This window comes from Abramis brama, assembly GCF_963993115.1.
Source record: "Abramis brama genome assembly, chromosome: 8".
Classification (NCBI taxonomy): domain Eukaryota; kingdom Metazoa; phylum Chordata; class Actinopteri; order Cypriniformes; family Leuciscidae; genus Abramis; species Abramis brama.
In genome coordinates this window covers 20,232,334-20,256,488 of record NC_139970.1, presented here as the reverse complement: position 1 = coordinate 20,256,488, position 24,155 = coordinate 20,232,334, and the positions used below count along the sequence as shown (strand labels likewise).

General features: G+C 36.8%; 2 protein-coding genes across 6 annotated transcripts; both read left to right on the top strand.

The window, feature by feature from the left end:
- The first annotated feature begins 1,367 nt into the window (after window positions 1–1,367).
- Window positions 1,368–5,326, top strand: mitd1 (MIT, microtubule interacting and transport, domain containing 1). The gene is made up of 7 exons (XM_084122656.1): window positions 1,368–1,932; window positions 2,005–2,106; window positions 4,019–4,155; window positions 4,264–4,350; window positions 4,427–4,539; window positions 4,636–4,696; window positions 4,797–5,326. Exons 1-7 carry the CDS (start codon window positions 1,788–1,790, stop codon window positions 4,896–4,898), a joined length of 747 nt encoding a protein of 248 aa, XP_083978782.1. The 5' UTR covers window positions 1,368–1,787; the 3' UTR covers window positions 4,899–5,326.
- A 67-nt stretch (window positions 5,327–5,393) lies between these two features.
- Window positions 5,394–23,940, top strand: cracdla (cracd like a). 5 transcript variants are annotated; one of them, XM_084122651.1, is made up of 11 exons: window positions 5,394–5,510; window positions 9,476–9,580; window positions 11,875–11,946; window positions 12,055–12,184; window positions 12,957–13,092; window positions 13,245–13,406; window positions 13,791–13,985; window positions 14,765–16,217; window positions 18,551–19,518; window positions 22,273–22,390; window positions 22,471–23,940. In XM_084122651.1, the coding sequence occupies exons 3-11, from the start codon at window positions 11,889–11,891 to the stop codon at window positions 22,668–22,670; spliced, it is 3,420 nt and encodes a 1,139-aa protein (XP_083978777.1). In that variant the 5' UTR covers window positions 5,394–5,510; window positions 9,476–9,580; window positions 11,875–11,888; the 3' UTR covers window positions 22,671–23,940. The 5 variants fall into 5 exon arrangements, with proteins under 5 accessions (XP_083978777.1, XP_083978780.1, XP_083978779.1 ...); XM_084122654.1 differs by having other exon boundaries at window positions 22,273–22,354; window positions 22,471–22,787; XM_084122653.1 differs by having other exon boundaries at window positions 22,474–22,787.
- The last annotated feature ends 215 nt before the right edge of the window (window positions 23,941–24,155 follow it).

The following is a 24,155-nucleotide window of genomic DNA, read 5'->3' as shown; positions in this document are numbered from 1 at the left end:
GAACTTTTCAATTGCAAAAAATTATTTTAAGTGCTTTTAATGTTATTCTATGGCATGGATGCAAATTTCAAATTAGTTTGGAAAATAACCGCATTTCCACTTAGATATCATAGATGATCACAGTGCTCTTCTGAATAATAATGTAAAGAATAAAATATGTGTATTTGAAAGAAAAAAAAAAACTGTTTCCAAAGGGTTAATTTAAAAAATGCATTTAAGGTTGCACATACTTTTTGTAACACTGTAGCTATTTATGAAATCATAAATCAAGCAAAGTCAGACATTATCCCGGATGTCCTTTTTCTAGTCTATCTAAATTCTTTGCGTTCAACAAGGTCACACAGGCTCTGGTGAGTTTTAGCTTTAATGTAATTGTGCTATTATTTTCTGTCACGATCATTTGTCCTCACGCACTTATTTAGATAATTTCCCTCATTTTAAGTTAAGAACTACATAAAGTAAAATGGCTATGACATGCAATACATGTGTGATTAAACTGAATATAATTTATAATATTCAATATTATTGAATAATTTCAAAAAAATATAATATTTTTGACAACATCATGAGCTGTCAACACCATTTGATTTTCTGACTGTGGTGAGAATTCAGTAGATGAGCTGAACATCTGTTTCGTCATGTATGGTCAGTTCATTCTGAATCATTTTTGAATACTAGATTTGCAAAACATCCCCCTATACTAGTTTTAATCACATTAACTTTCACATTTAAAAATGTCTTAATCCTTTTAGCCTCTTACTCTTATCATATTTCTATAGGCCTACATTTTATGTGGGGTGAATGTCATATTAGCCTACACATTAGATAATTGATAACGCTACATTCCTCCTTTAAACCATACAGACAGATCATGACTGAGCTACTACCATAGTACAGTAGGCTACAACAACTTCTTACCACATCCAAACCTAAATAAACAGTAGTGAGTTAAAGTTAATAATCAATAGAAATACACAATAGAACAATAGATGTTTTCTGTTCTTTTGCTAGCATCTCTATTATTGCTCAAACTTATATTTTCTCCCCCAAATATTTGTGCATTTATTTTTGCTACATTAGTGCTACCTATGCATTCATGTAAATACATTTGATGTGCTTAAATAGGCTGGTATAATAATAATAACATGAGCATTAGCCTATTTAAATTAAATTTAAATATATCAAGTACATTTTGTGACAAATTAACAAATCTGTGCATTTACTATTATAGTTCCAGTATATTTCAGGGCAATAAATTATTGAACGATGCATTGTTATAATTTACAACGTAACTGACTTTTAATAATAATATGGACTTTTATCATAGGACTTTTATAAGTGATCTGCGGTCAACGGAAACGGAAGTTGGTCCCTCAGCATAATAAACACGTAAGTAGGTATTCACGTTTTAGTTCCTACGGGAAACGCACAGTCTAGTGTCTGATTAAAAACTGATTAGTTCGCTAAGAAAGTTGTATTCGCGTTCGAGGACAATCGACGCGTCATTATTTTAGTTCGTTTTAAATAAGTAAATGTGCTTTTATTGATTTAGTGTAACATTGTTTCACGAAAGCCCACAACATTCGAATGTTTTCAGGGTTTTATTTTCTTGGATAGTGTTGACAATGTTGTGCTTCTCATGATTTTTCGAAATGCATAAAGAAGTGCAGACCTATTTGCTATGACTAACGTACACAATAACATAATGCACATGTAAGAATCACTGTCAGCCGGACTGTATTCTTCAGCACTGCTGCCACTTCTGTTGCTCCAGCCATCACAGAGACATGGCTCATGATTTCCTCCCAGGCATGGAGAGCTCTGCTATCTCTGTCCTGAAGAGAGCTGTGGAGCTCGATCACAGCTCACGCTTTCAGGAAGCTCTGGTGTGCTACCAGGAAGGGATCCAGCTCCTGTTGGATGCCCTCAAAGGTATGGAAATGGTAAATGTGCTCTTTTGCTGATGGATTTAAATGTTACTCTGAATATAATCTGTTTTCCTAGCTGTTAAAGATGACTCAAAGAAGGTCCACTACAGAGAGAAGATCAAGGGCTACATGGACCGAGCGGAACAGATCAAAGACCATGCGAACAAACTGAAAGAGGGTAAAGAAACTGGTTTAAACCAGGAATTTTAAACTGGGCTCTGGGGGCCACAATAGAGTGCTAGAAAAGTTACTTTTAAAAGTAACGTGTTACAGACAGTATTGCATGTGGACATGAGAGGTGTCCGTCAATAATCTGGAAAACAAAGTCACTTGATTTAGGCCTACTTGTTTGAAAAAATAACTCAGATATTCTGTTAAAAAAAAAAAAAAAGCATTACTTTACTTGTTACTTGGGGGAAAAAGTAATCTGATTACATCTCGCGTAATCAACACCAGGGTAGTCTCGAGTAGCCAGACCTTCAGACTGACAGCAGAAGGTTTGGACTCCATAGAGTGGTGTATGACGTCACTTTGTAGGCCGACCGGCAGTTAGCATCACGCTGGTTTCCTCGACAAAAACCCTATAGGATTTTCCCACAGGTTTTTGGATTATCGCTAAAAACAAGCTCTGTGATCAACAAAAGTTTATGATACTTGCAAGTTTTGTCCATCAAGATAATTATCACAGATGAACACAACTTTTATGAATTCTGAAGTCTAAATGCAGTCGCCAGAAGTAAAAAGCTAAAGGTAGGCTATAAGCGAACTACACCACGGTCCCATGAATTCAACGTCATCATCACTAAGCTTACGACAACTCTTTCAGTTTTTATCTAAAAACATTTTCATAGAAAGTCTGAGTTAGAATAGTTTATAAGAGCACAATTATAAGACAAATGAGCCTGTAAAAGCGGACTGAGTTTGCCTGTTCGGAGTGATGGCGTTAAATCTCTTCGACAGCCTCTAGTCCCATTTAGCCACTTGTTAGCAACTGCCTTTTTCAAGACACGTAACAGCTTAAAAAAATCATGAGTGGGGTAATATTGATGTATTCTGTCGTAGAATAAAACGTGAAAGTGTCTTGAGCTTGTGTTCACCACAGACCTTATTTCAGCCATTTAACCAAAACCCCATTGACTTAAGGATGATGGAACCGGAAGTGCTAAAATGCTAACTCGCTTCCGTGTTTTGGCCTTCAAAGTGATGTCACACCTGCACCACTCTATAGCAGCCGTCATTGGCCAAGGACCCCCCAGAGGCCGTCTGACTGACATGTAAAGCAACCAATCACAGTTCGTTTTGTGCCGCATCATGTTCATGGGCGTAAAAATGTAACGTCAATGTTCCTACAATAGCAGACCATCGTAAAAGTCTTGGACGTATTTTGTGAACTTCATATACTTCACATACTTTTATTCTTCCATGAGGGGTTTTGTTTCCAGGTGGACCGTTAAAATAACGCGACACATATTTCAGCTGGAAAAGCCTGTAGAATCAGATCAAATGATGGCTTTGAAACTCCAGAAAAAAGTTTATATAAAAACTGTAAATTTTAAATAAATTTGATATAAAAACAGTGTAAAAAGTTTTTGTCTATGGAAAAGTTTTAGAAAAACAGTGTAAAAATATGTATAAAAATAAAAACATTTGATTAAAATAAATAAATAATACCATTTTCATTTAAATAATTTAATGCCAACTAATAAACACATATTTAAAATATTAATTTTTCACAGTATAAATTGGGTGTCGAAAATATATAGCTGCCTTTTAAATTTTAGAGTGTGGATGATCATATTTGTGGCTCTGTGGCATCTAATTGATTGAACACCATAGCAACCACCCATAACACCTTAGCAACTGCCTAGCAACCACCCAGAACACCCTAGCAACTGCATAGCAACCACCCAAAACACCTTACCAACCACCTAGCAACACCCTAGCAACCACCCAGGATACCCTAACAACCAGCAGTGTCAAAACAGCAGTGCGAGTTTTGCCACTGCAAGCACCACTCACATTTTCTTCAGGAAATGTACATTCTAGTTAACCTTAATATTATTTTTTCTCATTGTCATCTCATCTGTCAGAGGGCAAATACCATGAGCAGATAAAGATAGCTGACAATTCCACTGGTTTCAGCTATGAATCCCTCTTTAAACCATACATCAGAGACGGACTGACTGAAGTCTGGGTGGAGGACCCCTATGTACGGCATGTCCATCAGGTAGAGACTACAGTGATGCTCTAGATTCAGGATTCAGTCAGTAAAATGCTGAGATACTAAATAACTGTATTACAGAGTGAAACGCATTACAAATGTTTTGCTTTGCAGTTGTATAATTTTCTTCGTTTCTGTGAAATGCTGCTGAAATCTCCATGTCAAGTAAAGACGATTCACCTTCTGACCTCACTGGATGAGGTAAAGTTTTATCATTTTGTTCATCAGTGGTATAAGTTGACATACATTGGCTTAATCATGTGGTGTTTTTTTTAAGGACCGCTCCGCTCCGCAAACCAGTGCCCTGGCAGAAATTAAACAGTCGCTACAGTGTCAAAATGTCTGTCTGGACATTCAGTACTCATCTACTATTCATGACAGAGAGATCAGGTACATCATTCTCATTGACTGTATATCACAGTAAACACACTGGGACATAATGTCTTAACATTGTCTATATAATGCATATTCATTTTGTTTCCTCAGGTTTAATAATGGTTGGATAATTAAGATCGGCAGGGGACTCGACTATTTCAAGAAACCAAAGGTACCGTTCATTAAGCATTTATACCTCTGAAATGTTCTCTATTTGTGATTGCTTGCATAATAGATATATAAAAATATAAAAATGTTCTCTTTTTTTTAAGGGTCGCTTCTCTGTAGGATACTGTGATTATGATTTGAGAAAGTGTCATGAGACCACCGTGGACGTTTTTCATACTAAACACACTAAGAAGACTTCATCTTAAAACGCTTGCCTCTAAAGCTTCTCCACTGTCTGCCATATTTATGGGACTTCATTTCAAATGCAGTCCTCACACACCTACCTGCACGACTGGAAATGTGCCTTTTGCTTTTTAATTATGCGGAAGAACCCGTTTTTATTGTCTTTTTTTATAATGTGCTGATATGTATTGCAGGGGAATATACATAGGCTCCTGAGACTTACTTGCTTCGTTACTTTATTCTGGTGTTTTTAAACATTCTACGCACTGATATTGGTGTTTATTATCTGGTGCCTCTGTAATTATGGTACAAACCAAAGTTCAGTTGTAAATAAGTTAGTACTGTGTAAAATATGTTCGTCGCCAGTATGTCCTAAATTAAAATGTTTTGTAAAGGGCTGTTGTTTTTACTGACTATGCTGATTTCGATTAAATGTATATTCTGTACAACAGCAGCGCCATCCTGTGTTTAATGGGTGAACTTTCAGTCATCCTGTAAAAGCGAATGATTCACCTTGTGCTCAGCGTCATGTGTCGCTTGATATGACGGTGTTTTTCCTCCACCGGCTCAGTTAAAGAGCAAGTGAATGCCAGAGATCACATCAACTTCACTTTCTCCATGATTTACGTCAGCATGTGAGTTTACGCTATTATATTTCTATTAAGTTTTAGAACAGTAATGTTAGTTGTCATGTTCATTTTGATTTTAGATATAGTTATAGTGGTTACTGTAAATTTTTGTTTAGTTTTTTTTATTGAAACTTACTTAATATCTGCTATTGTGACGTGCACAGTAATTTTACAAACGATAACCTATACTGTATTTTATGGCTTTTTGAATATCTGTTTAAAGTAATATTTATATGGGCCACTGTATATGGGACATTCAAACTATAAACGCATTGTTGTTTGTGAAGGGATAAGGACTGTTGTTGACTGACTGATGTTGATTTTAATAACTGTAAATCAAAAGCAGAAGGTGTTGTGTTGGAGGCTATTTGTTTGCTTGGACATGTTTGCCTGAGATGCTTCTTTTGCCTGTCATATTCGAATCCATTAGTTACAATGAAACACGCATGAATTCCCTCCAGGAGGAGATTAAATCTATAATCGCCCTTAATCTCGACTCGATATGTGCTCCTCATCTCAGTTCATGAAAAATATAGAGCGTACAGTCTCTAAATAACACTATTCACCTCTCAATGGGACAGACTGGAGTGATGATGATCATGATGGGTGAATCTCATGAAACACATCCAGGACATATTAAGATTTTATTTTTTTAATTAAGACATTTTCATGAGAATTAAGCACTATTGCACTGTAATACAATGTTAACCTATTAGGGGTGTAACGATACCCTCATGTCACGATTCGATACATATCACGATACTGATCTCACGATACGATATTATTGCGATACTCCAAGACATATGATAAAAGGTTAACAAAAAATGTACTGTTTATTAAACTGAGAATTCTCTGTCACTGACTAGATATATTTAAAATAATGTAGGCCACTTTTTTACACAGATATTCCCCTATTGCATTATTATACATTATATTCAACATTATATATAATATTTTAATGTAGTACTGACACTAAAACTCTGAAAACTTAATTTAAAAAAAAAACTTGATATATATATATATATATATATATATATATATAGCCTACATACTGTATATATACGTTTTTGTTGTGTTTTAGTAATGAATTTAGTTGTTTATAAAAAAAATAGCCTATAATATATATATAAACACTTCTAGCTTTTTATTATTATTTTTCTTGTGAAAGTCATAAGTCATTTATGACATGTGCTTAATTGTCATAAAATTGTCACACTGCTAATCTTAATAGTGGTAAAAAAATATGATTTTGAAGTGAAATTTATGACCATGGACATATTCTTCAGAGGTTTTGTGAGATTAACCCTGATGATGCTGAGGATGATGATGATGATGATGATGATGATGATGATTTGACTACATGCCGCATGTGTAAATAATATTATAGATATAAAAAACAACAACTTTAAATTATTTGGGAGAGTTTTTTGTCACAATGAAAATGTAAATGCAACATTTAAACAAGACAACAATATAATATTCAAAATGTTAACAAAATATAAAACCAATATTTTGACCAACAAAACAATAACATCATTTATAATGAATAAATTGCATAAAATTAAAAACACATGACAACTTGCCCTGAGATTCATGAAAAATACCCTAATATCTTTCTCCTGACCGTGTTGTCTGAATGCTAGTGTGGTTTAATTCAGTTCACTTACCCAAAAACATGAATATTTTGTAATTTTAGTTGGAAGACTGAATTGAATTTTAGAGATAGGTGTTTGAAACCAACATTCAAAACCTCTGCTGGAGGAAAAAGCGTTTGTGTGTGTGACTCAAAACTTTATAGTTATTTATATAAATATATATACAGACACACACATAAAATGTAGGCTAGCACGTACACTAACCAGTGTGCAATGTGCTTCAATTATACAAATATGTACAAAGTATACGTTTTTATATTTATGTAGAATATTTGTGGCATGGACCACCCTGCTGATTAAGATGAAAAGAAAATTTGGCTATAAATGTCTGAAACAATTTAGCATACAACGGTAATATATTTCCTTGTCCTGCAATAATTGGAGGAAATTAAGTGTCGCTTCAGCAGTAGTAAAATGTTCATTGGAAGATTTGGTTTACATTAAATGAGACATACAGTATGTGCAGATTACTTTTGCAACCTCCTCAATATGCATGTCTGAATATAAAAATGTAAATTGACAGATGGATTATATTAAAGGCCAGACGCATAATGTAGGCTGGCTGAAAGTCACCCAGATGCTGCGCTGACTTTTGTCCAGTAGGAGAAAAGGAGAGGGATTTGTGGCCAACTCTGGATCCTGACACAGATTTATGCCTGTATCTGGGGCAAAGCTGCTCTGTGTTTTGCAGAGTGCCGGATACAAAACGTTCAATCCTCAGAGATAATGGGTAGTTAAATGAGAGTGTCACAATTTTTAGGGTTAAAAAGTCAATGATGGAGACGTACATGCGGATGAGAATAATGGGCCGAGTACTTTTTTTTTTTTTTTTTTTTTTTGACGGCCAATTCTGTCTTGGCAAAGTCTGTCATTTCTTTATCTCACCTTTTAAACGTTTCAAATAGGTTGTAGCCTACTTTCACAGTTACTTATAGTAACACGCAGGAGGGAGTTGAGAGCTCCTGTCGTTGTCTACACAGTCTGCACAGAAGAAAATGAAGCACATCATCTGCTTAACTCCACTATATCACCTAACTGTACAATTTTAAACATGCTTATGATTACACATTAGTTCAGATGCTGATAGATTTGTTTAAGCAGTGGTTCTCAACTGACTAGTCTACCCTGATAAATATTATTAATAAAGTGCACTAACCACGTTTGGACAGCAACATAAATAGGCTTACATTTTAAAAGGAAGGATATAATGCTTTCCATATCTAATTCTTGATGTCAAATTCATCTGTCACAAGTAATGCTTATACAATAGTTTGCCCCATATTTGTTCCATGTGTTGCATTTACACTACCGTCCAAAACTTGTGGGGTTGGTAAGATTTTTTAAAATGTTTTTGGAAAAAGTATCTTATCCAAGGCAGCATTAATTAGAAAAAATGAACGCTTTTTATCCTGTATTTTATCAATTCGAATATATTTTAGAATGTAATTTATTCCTGTTATGGCAAAGCTAAATTTTCAGCATCTTTACTCCAGTCTTCAGTCACATGACCCATCAGAAATCATTCTAATATGCTGATTCGATGCTCAAGAAATATTGCTTACTGTTTTTATCAATTTGAAACTTGATAGCTTAATATTTTTGTGGAAACTAAATGGGTTTAAAAGAACTAAATGGGAATCTTTTGTAACATTATGCATGTTTTTACTGTCACTTTTTGATCAATCTAATGCGTAAAGGGATTCATTTCTTAAAATAATTGACCTCATACATTTGAATTGTAGTGTAATGATACGGTAGTGAATATATATAAACTACCATATCAATTTTTTGCTTAGCAACCTTTAAATGGAATGTGACATTGTTTAAATGATTTGCATACAAAAACTGAACTACTCTGACGTGTTGATGCAAATGTATCACACAGCTAGATGACAGTTGTTCGTTTGTCTTAGTGATATTTTCAGCATTCTCTTATCATTTACAAACACAAGAGGTGATGCTCTGGCTACCTGCAGTAGGCCTGACTGACTGTTCATTTTTTGACCAAATAGCTTTCTTATGCTTATTCTAACAGCACACACACTCTCTCTTGCTGGTCTAGTGCTGGTGGTGTGTTATGTTGTCTTCATCAGCTCTGCATTCGGCCAGCGCTGCTCCAAAGCTGTTTAGTGTTTTGTAAAGAGCTTAAGCGTGCAGGAAAAGCATGTATTGGAAATGTAACAGTTCCACAGTCAGTGTGTTTCCAACTCCTTATTAACAAACATCGATGCTGCTCTTTGTCAGAGCCTGCTTGTCCTTTACCTCTTCCTTGCTTTCTCTTCTGCCATCTCTCTTGCATGTTTGTGACTGGGGAAGAACTGTCATGGTTCATTGGATGTAAGGACATGTGTTTCCATTAAAAACAAGAACAAAAGCTAAATAACACGGAAAAGAGGAAAAAGAAGGATTCTCACTGACAAAGTAAGTATTTTTTCTTGCTTAATAGTATTTGAAGTATTATGCTTTGTTGTAGGGCAATCACAGTATATCATCGTTCATAGCTATTATTCTGAATATAAAATATGAAATACTTAAACAGTAAAGTCAATCATTAGTATTAATGTACACTAATTTCAAAAGTTTGGTGTCAGTAAGATTTATTTTTAAAGAAGTTCATATTTTTATTCAGCAAGGGTGCATTACATTGATCAAAAGTGACAGTAAATACATTTATTTTGGATTTTCTATTTATCAATGAATCCTAAGGAAAAAACTGTATCGCACTGTAACTGTTTTCAACATTGATAATTAGAAATGTTTCTAATGCACCAGATGAGCATATTAGAATGATTTTTGTGACATGTGACATTGAATACTGGAGTAATGATGCTGAAAATTCAGCTTTGCCATAACAGAAATACATTACATTTTAATAGAATTACATAAAAGAAAACAGTTATTTTAAATTCTATTAATATTTAAATTTAAATTTTAAACATCAGTGCTGCACAACATTAAACATTCTAACTTCAGACTTTTGAGCATAAGAGACTTTTTTCAAAAACATTAAAAATCTTACCCCAAACATTTGAACCAATGTAACAAGGTTAGTTTTTGGTCCCCTTTCTGCCACTGTGAACAGTTTAAGATTATTCTGTAGTTGTAGGATTAGTGCTCAGGGAAATCTAACAGTGATCTCTATGAAATGTCTTCCAGCAAAGCTTATCTTCATATTCCATGTGATCTGGATGCTACTTTTTGATAAGGCAGTGACTGCTTCCACTAAGGAAAAATGGCACATGTTGACTAGGGATGCACGATATATCAACCACCATATCGGTATCACCTGATATATGTTCATATTTAACGTTATCATTATCGGCCTGATAAGAAAATTTGGCCGATATATTAAAGTTGATAAATAATAGATTATTTTTTTCAGCTAAGACACTTCAGGTGTTTACCATGATGGTTTTGATGAATAGCTTGAAATATGATTATAATCACTTTTAAAAAATACAGTTCAGTGCAACATGTGCAGCTCAGGTCTGTCAAATAGGCTACGTGAAATTATAATGGAAACTTGTGTGCTTGGGAAATGGCTTTTAATAGTGAGATATTTGTTTTTGTAATCAGCCTCGCAAAATGTATATAATATTATATCAGTTATCGGCTTTCAATTATAAAGAATTACCGGTTATTGTATCGGCCAAAATGTTCATATCGGAGAATCCCTAATTTTAACAATTCATCACATACTGTACATACTGAGGTTTTTTTTTTTTTCACAATACACAGCAGATGTCAGATTAAGGGAAGGACTCGGTGAACTTTGCATGTTTTTTTTCTGTTAGTGCATATCTGCATTATCAAGGCATGGTGAGTGATAAGAAAGGTTTGTTGTCATAATAAATGATACAGACGCACATAAGAGTGAAATAAGTGTGACGCACATTGTCCAAAATAAGGACACAGTCTCACACATTTCAGTTAATTTCCATGTGATCAAGACAACTGGTTCCTGGAGGAACTCAAGAGGGGTTGGAAACATTTTTGACATGAAGTGACTGTTTTAATTTTTCTTGTCCGTGCTGCACGGCTCAGTACAGTAGCACGGTTTCTAAATAAAAATGATTGTTTGACGATGAGGAAAGATTACCAATATTTTTGTATAAACCGTGATGCATGATTTCTAGATGAATAGAAATCTCAAAAGAACAGCATTTATTTGAAATAGAAATGATCTGTAACATTATAAATGTCTTTACTGTGACTTTTGATCAATTTAATGAATCCTTGCTGTATTATTAATTTCTTTCAAAAAATATATTAATGATCCCCAACTTTTGAACAGTGTTCTAAAGTAAGACATGATTGTCGGTATAGTGCAGATGAAAGCACGAGTCTGGTTACATGGAAAATATGATTGCAGAATAAACCTTTGGTCTCTGTTGGGTTGAGAAAAGCATTCTCTTATCAGATACATATCGCAGGCAGAGAGAATTTACAGTAGCCACGTTGCCACATCAGAGATATAATGTTTCTCAAGTATTTCGCATTTCATACTCTTCTGCTGTTCTCCTTTGAAGAACAAGTCTCTTAGTTTGTTGTGAATTTAAGAAAAACCGTTAATAATTATTAAACTGTAATTTTCTATTCTTTTACCATTCTTGACTAGAACATTTCCTGACGACTTCCCAACCCCTTCTGTATTTCTTTTTCACTCCTCCTCATTCTATCTTATCTGATTTCTGTGTAACTGTCCTCATTAACAGCTGTACCGGTAAAGATGAATGTTCCGGAGGCTTCAGGAGACCCAGAGGGAGAAGGCAGTGATGACTTAACAGGTCAGAAGACTGTTCTAAAAAAGAATAAATCAGCATATGTTTGTCTCTTTTATTTCACAGAGTTTACTGCAATAAATAAGATAAAGGGATGATATGTTTGATGTTTAGGAAGGAAAAAGTCTAGGTTAAAGTCTTTCAAGTCACGCCTGTTTGGGAAGATAAGGAGGAAAGAGGAAGATGGTGGTATGAAGCAGAGTCAATCTGAAAGTGATATCACATGTGGTGTGGAAGATTCAGAGTAAGTGTTCACACTGATTGTCAGCATGACTTAAGAACACTCACATATGCATGGTGTCACTTGATTTGATGATCCCTTGTGTGCTTATTTTATCGATTTTTTATCGAAATATTTGATCATTTGTAGTGTACTTCAAATCTTTAAAGTATGTTTTTTTCAAAAAAAACTGTTTTTGCAGATAACAGAATATTAATGAAATAAAAGGCCTCTTAAGTGTACTTAAAGATGGTTGACTGTGCACTTTTAAAAATGTAACTTTAAAATACATTTTAAATCATGGTTTAATACTCTTTTGTTGTGCTTTAAAGAAGTACACTTATTTTGATGTTTACTAGCACACATGTGATGTACTTTATTTTAACTGTTATTTTTTATTTGATATTACAATCAAAGTTAATATATTTAAAATGTACTTAATTGCATCATTCATCATTACAAATGTATTTAAATAAATGACATAAAAGTTTCAAAAGAATGAAATTAAAGTACATTTTAGTTTACCACAAATGCTTGTCAGTACATTCTGTAGGACACTTTAATCATATTTCAAAGACAACGGTAATTATGTAAAAAAGTGCCTACTTTAGTGGGTCAAAAAAAAAGCTAATTGAATTTAATATAAATTTAAACTACAATATTTCCTTTATTTGCAATTAACATGAAATCAAGTGCCAAAAAACATTACATTCAGTTCCTACTTAAGTATATTCTTTTAAAAGTATATTATTTCCCCAATAAGTACCTCTTTGCTTCTTGCATCTTTTCTTCAAAGCTGCTCCAAAGGCATGCTGGGATCCCGGACATTTTCACATGACAGCATTTTTCAGGCAGAGCACAGTCATTCAGACACTGAACCGCTAAGAATTCTGTCTCAAGAGAACATTCATGGCAAAATTCAAGTTCTTCGGGTGAGTACACACAAAACTCGGCAACGTTTGTTCAAGCTTAATTATTGCACACTTTTTAAACACACATAAATGTGATTGACAGTGTTTCAAATAGTTTTTATTAATTTATGAATACAATGAAGTTGAAAGGTCATTTTTTTTCGGTTGATCAGATGAAACTCCAGCAGCAGAAGATGCATTTAGGCCCTCCCTCCCTTCTGTTGCCCATTAAACGTCGTGAAGACTTAGGTGGAAGTTCAGAAGATGACGGCCTTCCTCGTAGCCCCCCTGAAGTGTCCCGTGGTGAAGGACTGTACATCAGCATATCGAACAAGGTGCTTGTACTGTAATATAGCAGCAGTATCCGGATCTTTATTGTGACGTAGTGTATTGTAATGTACGTATGTGTGTAAATGGTTATAAATCTGCACAGCTTTGGCCTTTCTGACTAAACAATCATTGATCAGACATCTGCATAAGTTTGTGATTAAACCTATTATCCATTTTGTGTGGATACCAGTTCTTGTCCTCATTCCAGTCTCAATATGATGTAAACCTCCATGTCATTGTGTTTGCATTTTTATATCCCTCACCATTTCCCCTCTGTGTTGACATTATGCCTGTCATTCATTCATCTATATCATGGCCTAAATGTGAATGATTTATTTGGTCTAAAATATTGTCTAATGTTTAACTGTGTGCTTCTCTTCCCCTTACAGGCCTCTTCACAGCCTCTCTCTCCTCGTCCTAAAAGCCCTGCACCCCTTTCCCCATTTGCCCCTGGCTCAGGGGTAGACTTCAGCACCCCTCCACAGTTCACTTCCCTCCTGGACAACTCTGCTGCCCGTCACCGTATGTCCCTCAAACCTAAGAACCAAAGGGCCAGTGCCAAGAACAAGAGGGTAATCACTACAGTGAGTATTTTTCATGGCCCTTTCTAAACCAATTATCTATTTCAGTAAAGCGCTGTTGTAGTGATGATGGATTTTTGTAGGCATCACCCTGGTTCCCTTGACAAACCCAACAGGATTTTTCCATTGGCTTTTTAATTATTGTAGAAAATAAGCTCTGTGACCAACAAAGGTTTATGATTCTCAGACATTTTGTTCATAACGATAATCTTCACAAATGAACACCACTTTTACACTGAATTTTGAAGCCTAAATGCAATCGGCAGAAGTAAAAAGCTAAAGTTAGGAAATACACCACTAAGCTTCAGACAAGTCTTTCGATCATTATTTGAAAAGTTGTAACGTTTGAATTAAAATAGTTCGAAAGAGCTTGATTATAAACACAACTAGGTTTTAAAAGCCATAACAACGTTTAATGTCCCCGATAACCTGTTTAACATCCATTGTTAGCAACCGCATTTTTCAAGACATTTTTTGAAAACTTAAAAAAATCACGACTAGTATTACTGATGTATTTTTTGTCAGAGAACAAAACTTGAACATACCACGAGCTTGTGTTAAACACAGACCTTATCCAAAAACCCATTGTCTTCAGGATGTTGGAACCAGAAGTGCAAAAATGCTATCTCATTTCTGAGTTTTACTTATTCCTGCAGCACTAATGGGTTTGGAAAAAAAATGAAATTTTCATCTTTTTCTTTTCCATATAACAGGTCATATTTAATAGATTTTCCTAAAGATATTTACCAATTGTTTCCTCTCACCCTGTATTTCCTATGCAGACTGGAAGCAGAGCACGATCTGAGAGTTTGAACAATCTGGACTGTTCATTGACTACGAGGGAGGAAGAGGAAGGGGTGGCTCTCGTAAAAGAGATACCTCGAGCTCACTCTTATTCCTCTCAGGTCTTGCGCCCAGGGGGGAAGTTTACGGCCTCACAAATCAAGAGTTTTCCAGTTCCACCTTTAATGTCTCTGCAGACTACTGGAGATAGTAGACAAGTTTCTGCTGAGCCTGAGCTTGAGAGAAAAAGCCTGTCCGCATCACCTCCGAGCCCTAGCCTAAGAGATATGACTCCAGTTGAGTCACCAGTAGCCAAACTGCCAATCCCAGTGGTGCCAATTGATAGAAAGGGAAAAGGAGAAGTAAGTGAGCTGCTCAATAGCTCCAAACTTCTCAAAAGCAGCCAGAGTAACCTTGTGTCAACTGTAAGACCAAATGTGACTACCACACCAGAACCGAGTCTTGTGAAAGATGAGAAGTCTAATGCTATGCTAATACAAAACAAGATGGACACATTGAGCAAATATAATGTTCAGAATGTAGTAAATATAGAAAATCGTCTGGCCTCTACTTATGCTCCAGGCAACGTGTTTTGTGGAGTAAATCTAAGACCATCATCTTTGCGGCGAACTGTACCATCTACAGATGAAAAACAAGAGTCCAAAACTCCTCAGCCAGTCAGCACAGTGTTGGCTGTTAGTCAGGAAGATCACTCTCAAACTGAATCCATAAAGCGCCAGAGAACTGTGTCTGGATCATTCCAGTTCAATGTCTCCTCAGACAAGAATCAAGAGCGGCCGAGGACTGCAAGCTTCACTGGAGTAGTTGGGCATGCTGGACTGAAAAAAGAAGCTACTGAACCTACTAAACCTTTAAATTTCAAGATAGAGCGGCAGGTAAGTTCACAAGTTGAGAAAAAAATAAAAGACCCATATGCTAACTTACCACCAGCATCAAAGAAGGAAGACAAAACAGACTTTGATCCAGTGATACCAATAAAAGAGGAGAGTCAGGACAACAAGATACAGGAGATTGGTGTAGAGGCTACTGAGGAAGAAGTAGAGGAGTTGGCAAAAGAGGCATTTGAGGATGTGATGGAAGACATGACGGCGGGAATAGAGAGGGAGACTACAAATGCATTTGGAGTGAAGCTTCGCTCTACCTCTCTTTCGCTAAAATTTCGTTTGGACAAAGCTCAATCAGAAGACAAGGCAAAATGCCACAGTGTTGAAGTCAATTTGCTGACTCCACCTCTGGCCACACAGTCTGATTCAACCAGTTACATAAAAGCTGAAGATCATCACACCAGCCTGGGGTCTATAAGACTCCATGCTAAACTCAAAGACCCTTTTCTCCAAACCGATGAGTCCTCAACCTCAGTTCAGTCCTCCAGTTCACCACCCAGGGGTTTCTGTAGAGACAAAGAGAGAGCTGGCTTTCTCAGACATGCTGGTGAGTTTCTTTTTGTGGTTTCCCATGGTGCTTGACGATTAATCCTCTGAACTACTTAGTTTGCAATTACAACAAATGTGAACAGCTACATATCTTATGAGGATGATGTTCCAGGTCATACCAGGAATCAGTCGGTGTGCTTGTCTGAGTCAAAGCATTTAGAAAGCTGCTTTGTTTAAATGTTTAACTGTGCCCATCTGACTCTGTCTGTAATTACACTGATAGTGGTTACTCAACTGAGTAAACAAATGGCAGATTGTGCTCATACATCTATGTTCAAGTTACCTCTTCTGATTAAACTGACAAATGACTTTACTAAATCATTAAACCAATAAAGTCTGTATTATCTTTATTCCTTATTAATGATTAGTCAATTTTAGTATTATTCAAAAAGAGTAGCGATAAGCAGAACAGCACAGTGAGTAGTGATACATGATTATTACAAAAATAGCTAGGGAATTGTTAATAATTTAAGGATTCTGGTTTCTTAATGCTTCATTACAATCCAGTAATTGTCCTAAACTATAAAGATTGTGGTAACATATTTAATTTTGGAAATATTTTGGAAAAGAACTTACAAGATGTATAGGATGATGTGCTATTATAGGAAATAAATGAAAACATTAGCTAATTTAGTTGTTATAGCACAAAATGTCAAATATTAAAAGAAGTGTAAGTTGGCCCCTACTTGGAGTAAAAAGCACAGGAAATTAGTCAATTACAGGCTGATCTTGAATCTACCCTTTCTGTCAAAAATTCTAGAAAAGGCAGGATCCTCACAACTTTGTTCCTTTTTAGAAATAAATGGTATCTGTGAGAATTTCCAGTCAAGATTTAGACTGTATCACAGTACTAAGACTGCTCTCATTACAGTTACAAATGATTTGCTCTTATCATCCGATTGTGGATTGTGTGCCTATCTTTCTATTAGTGTTACTGGATCTAAGTGCTGCATTTGATACTGTCGACCACAACATTCTTTTGAATAGACTCTGAAATTATGTTGGCATAAGTGGAATTGCATTGGGATGGTTTAAATCATATTTATCTGACCATTATCAGCACTAAATGAAGAAATGTCAAATATATCTCAAGTTCTGTAAGGAATACCGCAAGGCTCAGTACTAGGACCGTTGCTTTTCACCCTGTACATGCTACCCTAAGGAGATATCATTAGGAGGCATGGCATTACGACAAAACTTACCAATTCACAAAATTAACGGAATGCACAATTTGAATCATTAACTACTCTTAGTACAATAAGTAACTGCACTGATTTAATTGGAAGCTGTGTTTTTGATACACTGAAACATATCAGCACATAAGAGTCCTTATTTTTGCAGTCAGGATACACTAATGGTCACATCAATGGAAGCGGGTATATGTGAAAACCATTTATAGAACCTAATGTTGTTGGATATAGTATTTTTTTTTTAAGTCGGCATGAAACGGGAATTATAATAGAGTGGTGCAGGTATGACGTTACTTTGTAGGCCAACCGGCAGTTAGCATCACACTGGTTCCCTGGACGAAAACCCAATAGGATTTCCCATAGGCTTTTGGATCATCGCTAAAAAAAAGCTCTGTGATCAACAAAAGTTTATGATACTTGCACGTTTTGTCCATCAAGATAATTTACACAGATGAACATAACTTTTATGAATTTTGAAGCCTAAATGCAGTCAAAAACTACCCCACGGTCGCACAAATTAAACGTCACCATCACTAAACTTCCGTTTTTATCTAAAAACATTTTCCCAGAACGTTTGACTTCGGATAGTTTATAAGAGCACAATTATAAGCCAAATGAGCCTGTAAAAGCAGACTGAGTTTACCTGTTCAGTGTAATGACGTTTAATGTCCCCGACAGCCTCTGTCCCATTTAGCCACTTGTTAGCAACTGCCTTTTTCAAGACACGTAACAACTTAAAAAAATCTCGAGTGGGGTAATATTGATGTATTTTATGTTGTAGAATAAAACGTGAAAGTGTCTTGAGCTTGTGTTCACCACAGACCTTATTTCAGCCATTTAACCAAAACCCCATTAAAAAAACCCCATTGACTTCAGGATGATGGAACCGGAAGTGCTACAAAGTGATGTCATACCTGCACCATTCTATAGTCCCTCCTTGTGTATATTCAAATTAAACAATTAAAAAAAAAATTGGGATGCACCTATAGAATCTTTAGCTTTGTTTGAGAGACTTACCTAATTTAACATTCACCCATGTTACCCATTTTGGTTAGATCACCTCTTTCCATGCAAATGGGTGGTTTCGACTGAAATAAGCTGCATGGCATTCTGATAAATAGATATTCTTATGTATTTTCAGAACCTCCTCAGCCCTTACCATCAGCCAGCAAAGACACTAAGATTGTACCTTCACCCCCGAAAGAAGGTACAGTCCTGCCTCGAGAAGAGACTACAGCAGTGTCCTCTCAGGAGAACACACCAACATCTATAGCTTCAGAGGTGTCCTGGATGGAGATGGCCAGAGAGAAGACCAGAAGTCTGCAACAGCTTTTTACCAGTAGACTGCCTGAGTTTCCTAGCTTGCAATCACGACCAACAACCTTGACCACAACACAACCACAAATGCAAACATCCACTTCACCAATTCAAGCCAATCCAAGAATCGCTCAGAACATTACAAGCCAGCCGACAGCTACACAACCTCCTTTGAGACATACAGAAACAAAACAAATGCCATCTGGAAGATCCACACAATCTACCACACAGTTCACTCCAAAGCAACCTCAGACTACAGCATCAACAAGCCAAACTTCAGCAAATTCAACTCAGACAACCACTAGTCAATCTCAAATAGAAAGTACCAGAGAAGTCCAGTTTCAGTCCAAAACTCAAATTTGTAATTCAGCAACAAAACCAACTCAGTCTACAGTTACATGTACATCAAACGTACAATCCACCACTCAAGCCGTACTCACGGCATGTGCACAAGCATGTGCACCACAGTCATCACCACTGCGAGCAGCATCACAGACCCCCACACAGGCTATACTGCGTCCCACACCTCCCCCAGGTTACCCATATTTGTCGTCAAGCCCAAAGTTAACATCCCACCTAGTCTCCCAACAGTCTGCCAATACTGTGTCAAAGGATCAGCCTCAGAATGAGGGGGGAGAGCCCACCGTAATCTCAGGGAAAGCTGAGAGGGCGTCTGTGCCTCAAGGCAAGGGGACCGGGCTCGAGGATGGCAGACCAGTGTGGGCAGCAGGATTAGGAAACAAGACCTCGCTGGTGCAGCGCTGGGAGACTCAAACAACTGTTGCAACCAAGGTATCTCCAAACACACTCAATTTCTTCAGTCATATATAAGCCAGAGAGTAAACTGATTCAATCACGTACATTGGTTTCACATGATGGAAACATGTTATCTCGACTCACATTCTTCAAATAAGATGAATCAACTTTATTGAATAAGTGTTATTTCGCCTATCTAAAATTACCTAATTCATTATTAATAATGCATACCTTATCTATTATTAGTAATAATACACGTGATTATCATGGGCACAAAAAACAAGACATTTAACTGAAAAAATGAAGAAAAAAAAAATGGTGTGACTAGAGTTTAAACTGTGCTGAATTTGAACTAAAAAAGTGGTCTTATCACTTAGACATTTCTCACGTAAGCCCCATGGATGGTATTTGTATCTTACTCTTATGCTAGAAATGAATAAAAATAACTGCAGCAACAACAAATAACCCCTTTTCCCCCCAGCGCTGTACAAGGTAGACCGAATTTTGACTGCCCTTTTCACATGAGTAGACATCACTCGCAGTCTGTCTCCTGGTCTTAACACAGATGGCTTCGCTGCACATTTGATGTGAGTGTATGTTTTGACTTGAGACTGGCGGACTGTAGCATCAGTAGAAGGCCCAGTGTGTAGAATGTGTAAGGTTGTTCTCAGTTTGCATCCAAGGAAGAGTTCACTGGGAGCAACACCTGTGGTGGCATTAGGTTTTCAGAAGTTTCAGAAGTCACAAAAGTTTTCCAGGGCTTACCCTCCAAGCTTGCCGTTTAAGCACAATATTTTAGGACAAGGTTCATGCACTCCACAGCCTTATTAGCTTGAGGAAAGTAGAGGGAGGCACGAACATGTTTTATATTCCTGTTTGCAAGAAAATAATCAGCAAAGGCAAGGGATGTAAATTGTACACCATTGTCAGTCACAATTTCCATAGGGTTGCCAAAATGGCTAAATGTTATAGCAAGAAAGTCAGTGACAGTATCAGTAGTTACATTGCTGGTAATCACTATTTCTGGCCACTTGCCAGAAACTAAAGTGAGTGTATACCTGCAATCCCAGGTCCCTAACTCGAATAGGCAGACAATGTCTAATCCAAACTTTTCCCATGGATACAGGGATATGGGCACCACCAAGCAGTATGGACCTCTAAAACCAGGTTGTCTGGTACTGCAAGTTCATCCCTGACATGAAAGTAAGATGCCAGCTCAGGTGGAAGGTTTTTCTTTTTTTTAGGCCAGCCTGTAAGTAGTTGCTACCATAGTGCTGTTAGTTCAGGGCAAGCAGCACATTCTCACATTCTTGTCCAATGACAGAGCAAAGGGTTCAGCAGGAAGTAGTGCCACCATATCAGTTTTGATGGCAGACTCAGAACCCTCACAGGTGAGGCGGGCAAGGGTAGGCGTGAGAGGCAGTCTGCTGTGACATTTTCAGATCCTGGTGTGTACAACACTTCATAGTTAAAGCAGAGCAGGCATGCGGACCATGGCCCTGTCCCAAATGGCACACTTTAATATGCACTTTCGGTCTTGTGGACTTACAATGGCTGCCGTGTGCGCGTGTCCGTGAAGTAAACGAGTCCATAGGATGTCCCATTTGTCATTTTAGGTTTCAGAACTTCTTCCCCACAGTCAAAGCGGCATAACGTCACGAAAGTGTGGACTCATAGGAAGACTGCAAGTGTTTAGGGTGCCATTTTGGACAGGGCCCATCTCGTAATGTGCATTATGCCACCGCTCCACAGCCCAGATGTAGGCTGGAGTTTCTTTCTCTACTATGGCATACTTCTCAAGTACCTCAGAACCCTTAGCATCAATCTGCGTTACTACAGCCCCTATTCCATAGTCCGAGGCATCAGAGGTTACTAAAGTATGAAGTGCCAGATCAAAGATTGCCAGAGCTGGATTGTTCACAATGAGCTACTTCAATTTCTCAAAGCTTTTCTGTGCGTCCTCAGTCAAGTCACAAATATGACTTGACTTTCTTTAAGCATGCCCTCAGTGGCTTCACCTCTGAAGAGTAGTTTGGCACCAACTGCAAATACCAGGATGGCAGTCCTAAGAATGAGCGTAATTCGGCTGGATCTGTAGGGGCTGGTGCTATCCTAGCCTGAATGTGACAGTGGTTGGGTAGCAGGCCTTGCGCAGTAAGAGTGTGTACCAAGTAAGGAAGGCTTGTGCAACTGAACTTGCATTTCGCTTGATTCAATGTGAGACCTGCATGCCATGCATGGTTGCGATCATGCTGGGATGCAGTGCGTCCATACACAATCACATCATCTAGGTAGTTCTGGACTCCATCAAGTCCTTTCAGTATTGTATGATTTTTTGAAAAGCTGCCAGTGCCGAGGCCAAGGCGACGTCCACATGCTCGATGATGCCTGTAAATGGTGTAGTTCTCTGGAAACTGAATTTCTAACTGATAAGGGAAGGTTGTACAGGCACTGACTCTCTTATTTTTACCTGATGGACAAAGCACTTGCGGCAGGGCAATTTTGAGCTTTGGCAAAGTGAGAGCTAGACCCACAACGGAAGCATTCAACCCCTAGTAGTACTACGGCACTGTAGAAGAAGAGAATGTTTCCTCTCCTCTGGCCTGTGATCTCCAGTGGCATCGATGGCGACAAGATCATTTTCTAACCTCTTCCGCCAAGTATGAATCTGTTACGAGGACGGACCTGGGCATGGCAACAACAACAACAAAAAAATCACAATATCTAGTACAGTTGTGTATATTCTGTTTTGTGAATAGTTTCAGATTTCCTTTTTACTTATTTCAATAGACGGGTGAGCAGAAAGCCACATCAGAGTCCCGAAGCCCATCTCAATCAACAATTCCTCTCAGACCGATCTCAAAAGTCTCAGGTACAAGCACAGGATTCGACCCAAGTATGCCAATGCGTAAGTGTGAGATACAATATGAGTTTTACATGATTGCTACAATTCAGTTAAATGCTCATACTTGGTGTTGATATTTCTAGAAGCATCAGTCTCTTCTGTTCCCATGAGGCAAACAGACAGAGAGGATAAATGGCAGCAGAAACCAGTGCCACAATCATCATCACCTTCATCGTCTCCATCATCATCTCCTCTGCAGTCTGTTCGTGACAGTGCCCAACCATCCTGGATGGAGCTGGCCAAGAGGAAATCCATGGCATGGAGTGATAAGACTATGGACTAAATAAAAAAACATTATAAAAACATGGAGGAAGAGTTAACAAGTGCAAGGTTGAGTCATACAGTTAAAAAGGAGGATCTGAGGACATTTTCATACTGAAATTGAATCCAAAGAATTGTACTCAAGTTATTGGTTTGTTGATGTTTAAGCAGTGTGGTCTTGATGAACCACTATTGGTTTTGTAAATTCTGAAGGAAAACTTGAACATTCAGCAGTCATTCATCTTAATACTGTTTGCCTTCTAAAACCTTCTCTTGTGAGCTGCTTGCATTCTCTCCATGTGAAGTATGAATGTATGCAGGTACCAACATTTTGGTAATGAAACAAAATAAAAGGGAGAAGTATACTGTGAGCTATGAAGCCACATTCTCTTGCAACACTGGTTAACAGCACAACAGAACACAGTGAATGTAGAAATGAGAAAAACAAATTCAGGTTCAGACTCAAGCAAAAGCACCCTGAGTGCTCATGAATAGAAAAGGATGGGATGTTTTAATCACTCACACGTGTGCAGACACACATACATGTACAACTATAGAATTGTCTCCCATGTGATATGTTGCTCATTGTTTCTCAGGTTTAACCATTGTTTTCTTGTGAAAATGTTGTTGAGTATGAGTATTCATTTATTGATTATTTCCTTTCCAATTACACATTTTATTTATTTCCATGAATTCCATCCAATAGTTTATATATGTACTGTGACATTATATCATCTGTTAATTTTCGGACACCTATTAGATGTCTGTTCTTTTATGTTAAATGTTAAATTATGTGGCTGTAAAGAATAAATCAAATTACTTCGAGCTTGCTTTTGAAAATACCAACTAAGCTTCTTAGGCCAATAAATTCAACGTACTAAAGTGACTTGTGATTTGTAGTGTATCATAAAATCTATATAAACACAACAAAATAAATATTGTTTAAAAATAAAAATGAATATGATCTACTTTAAGAGACACTTTCAGGATTTTTCATTTCTGTTTTTTATACCACATTTGAAATGGCAAATTACCAAACTATGGATACCATGGTCATTTTTTTGTATTAACTGAATACATTCAATACAAAAAGAATTATATTTTAAATTCTATATATTTAGTGATGTCAGTATTGACTTTTATACCAAATATAAAATGTATATATAACAAATATGCCAAATTACCACCATAACACCACAGTTGGAATGACAAATTACCAAATGATGTATACCGGTACTTTTTGTATTGAACGAATACAATCGAAAATAAATTATTTGTTTCCTTTTTTTGTTATATATTTGTTTTGTTTTTTTGTGCAATCAACATTGACTTTTATGCCGATTTCAAAAAAATAATTATGGAATATAATAAATTTTTGGATAGACCGCATACATTTGGAAATGATAAGTGCTGGTCAGAATTATTTGCCCCCTTGGTAAATATGATCAAAGATGACTGTAAAAAATAAATCTGCATTGTTAATCCTTTTGATATTTTATTAAAAAAA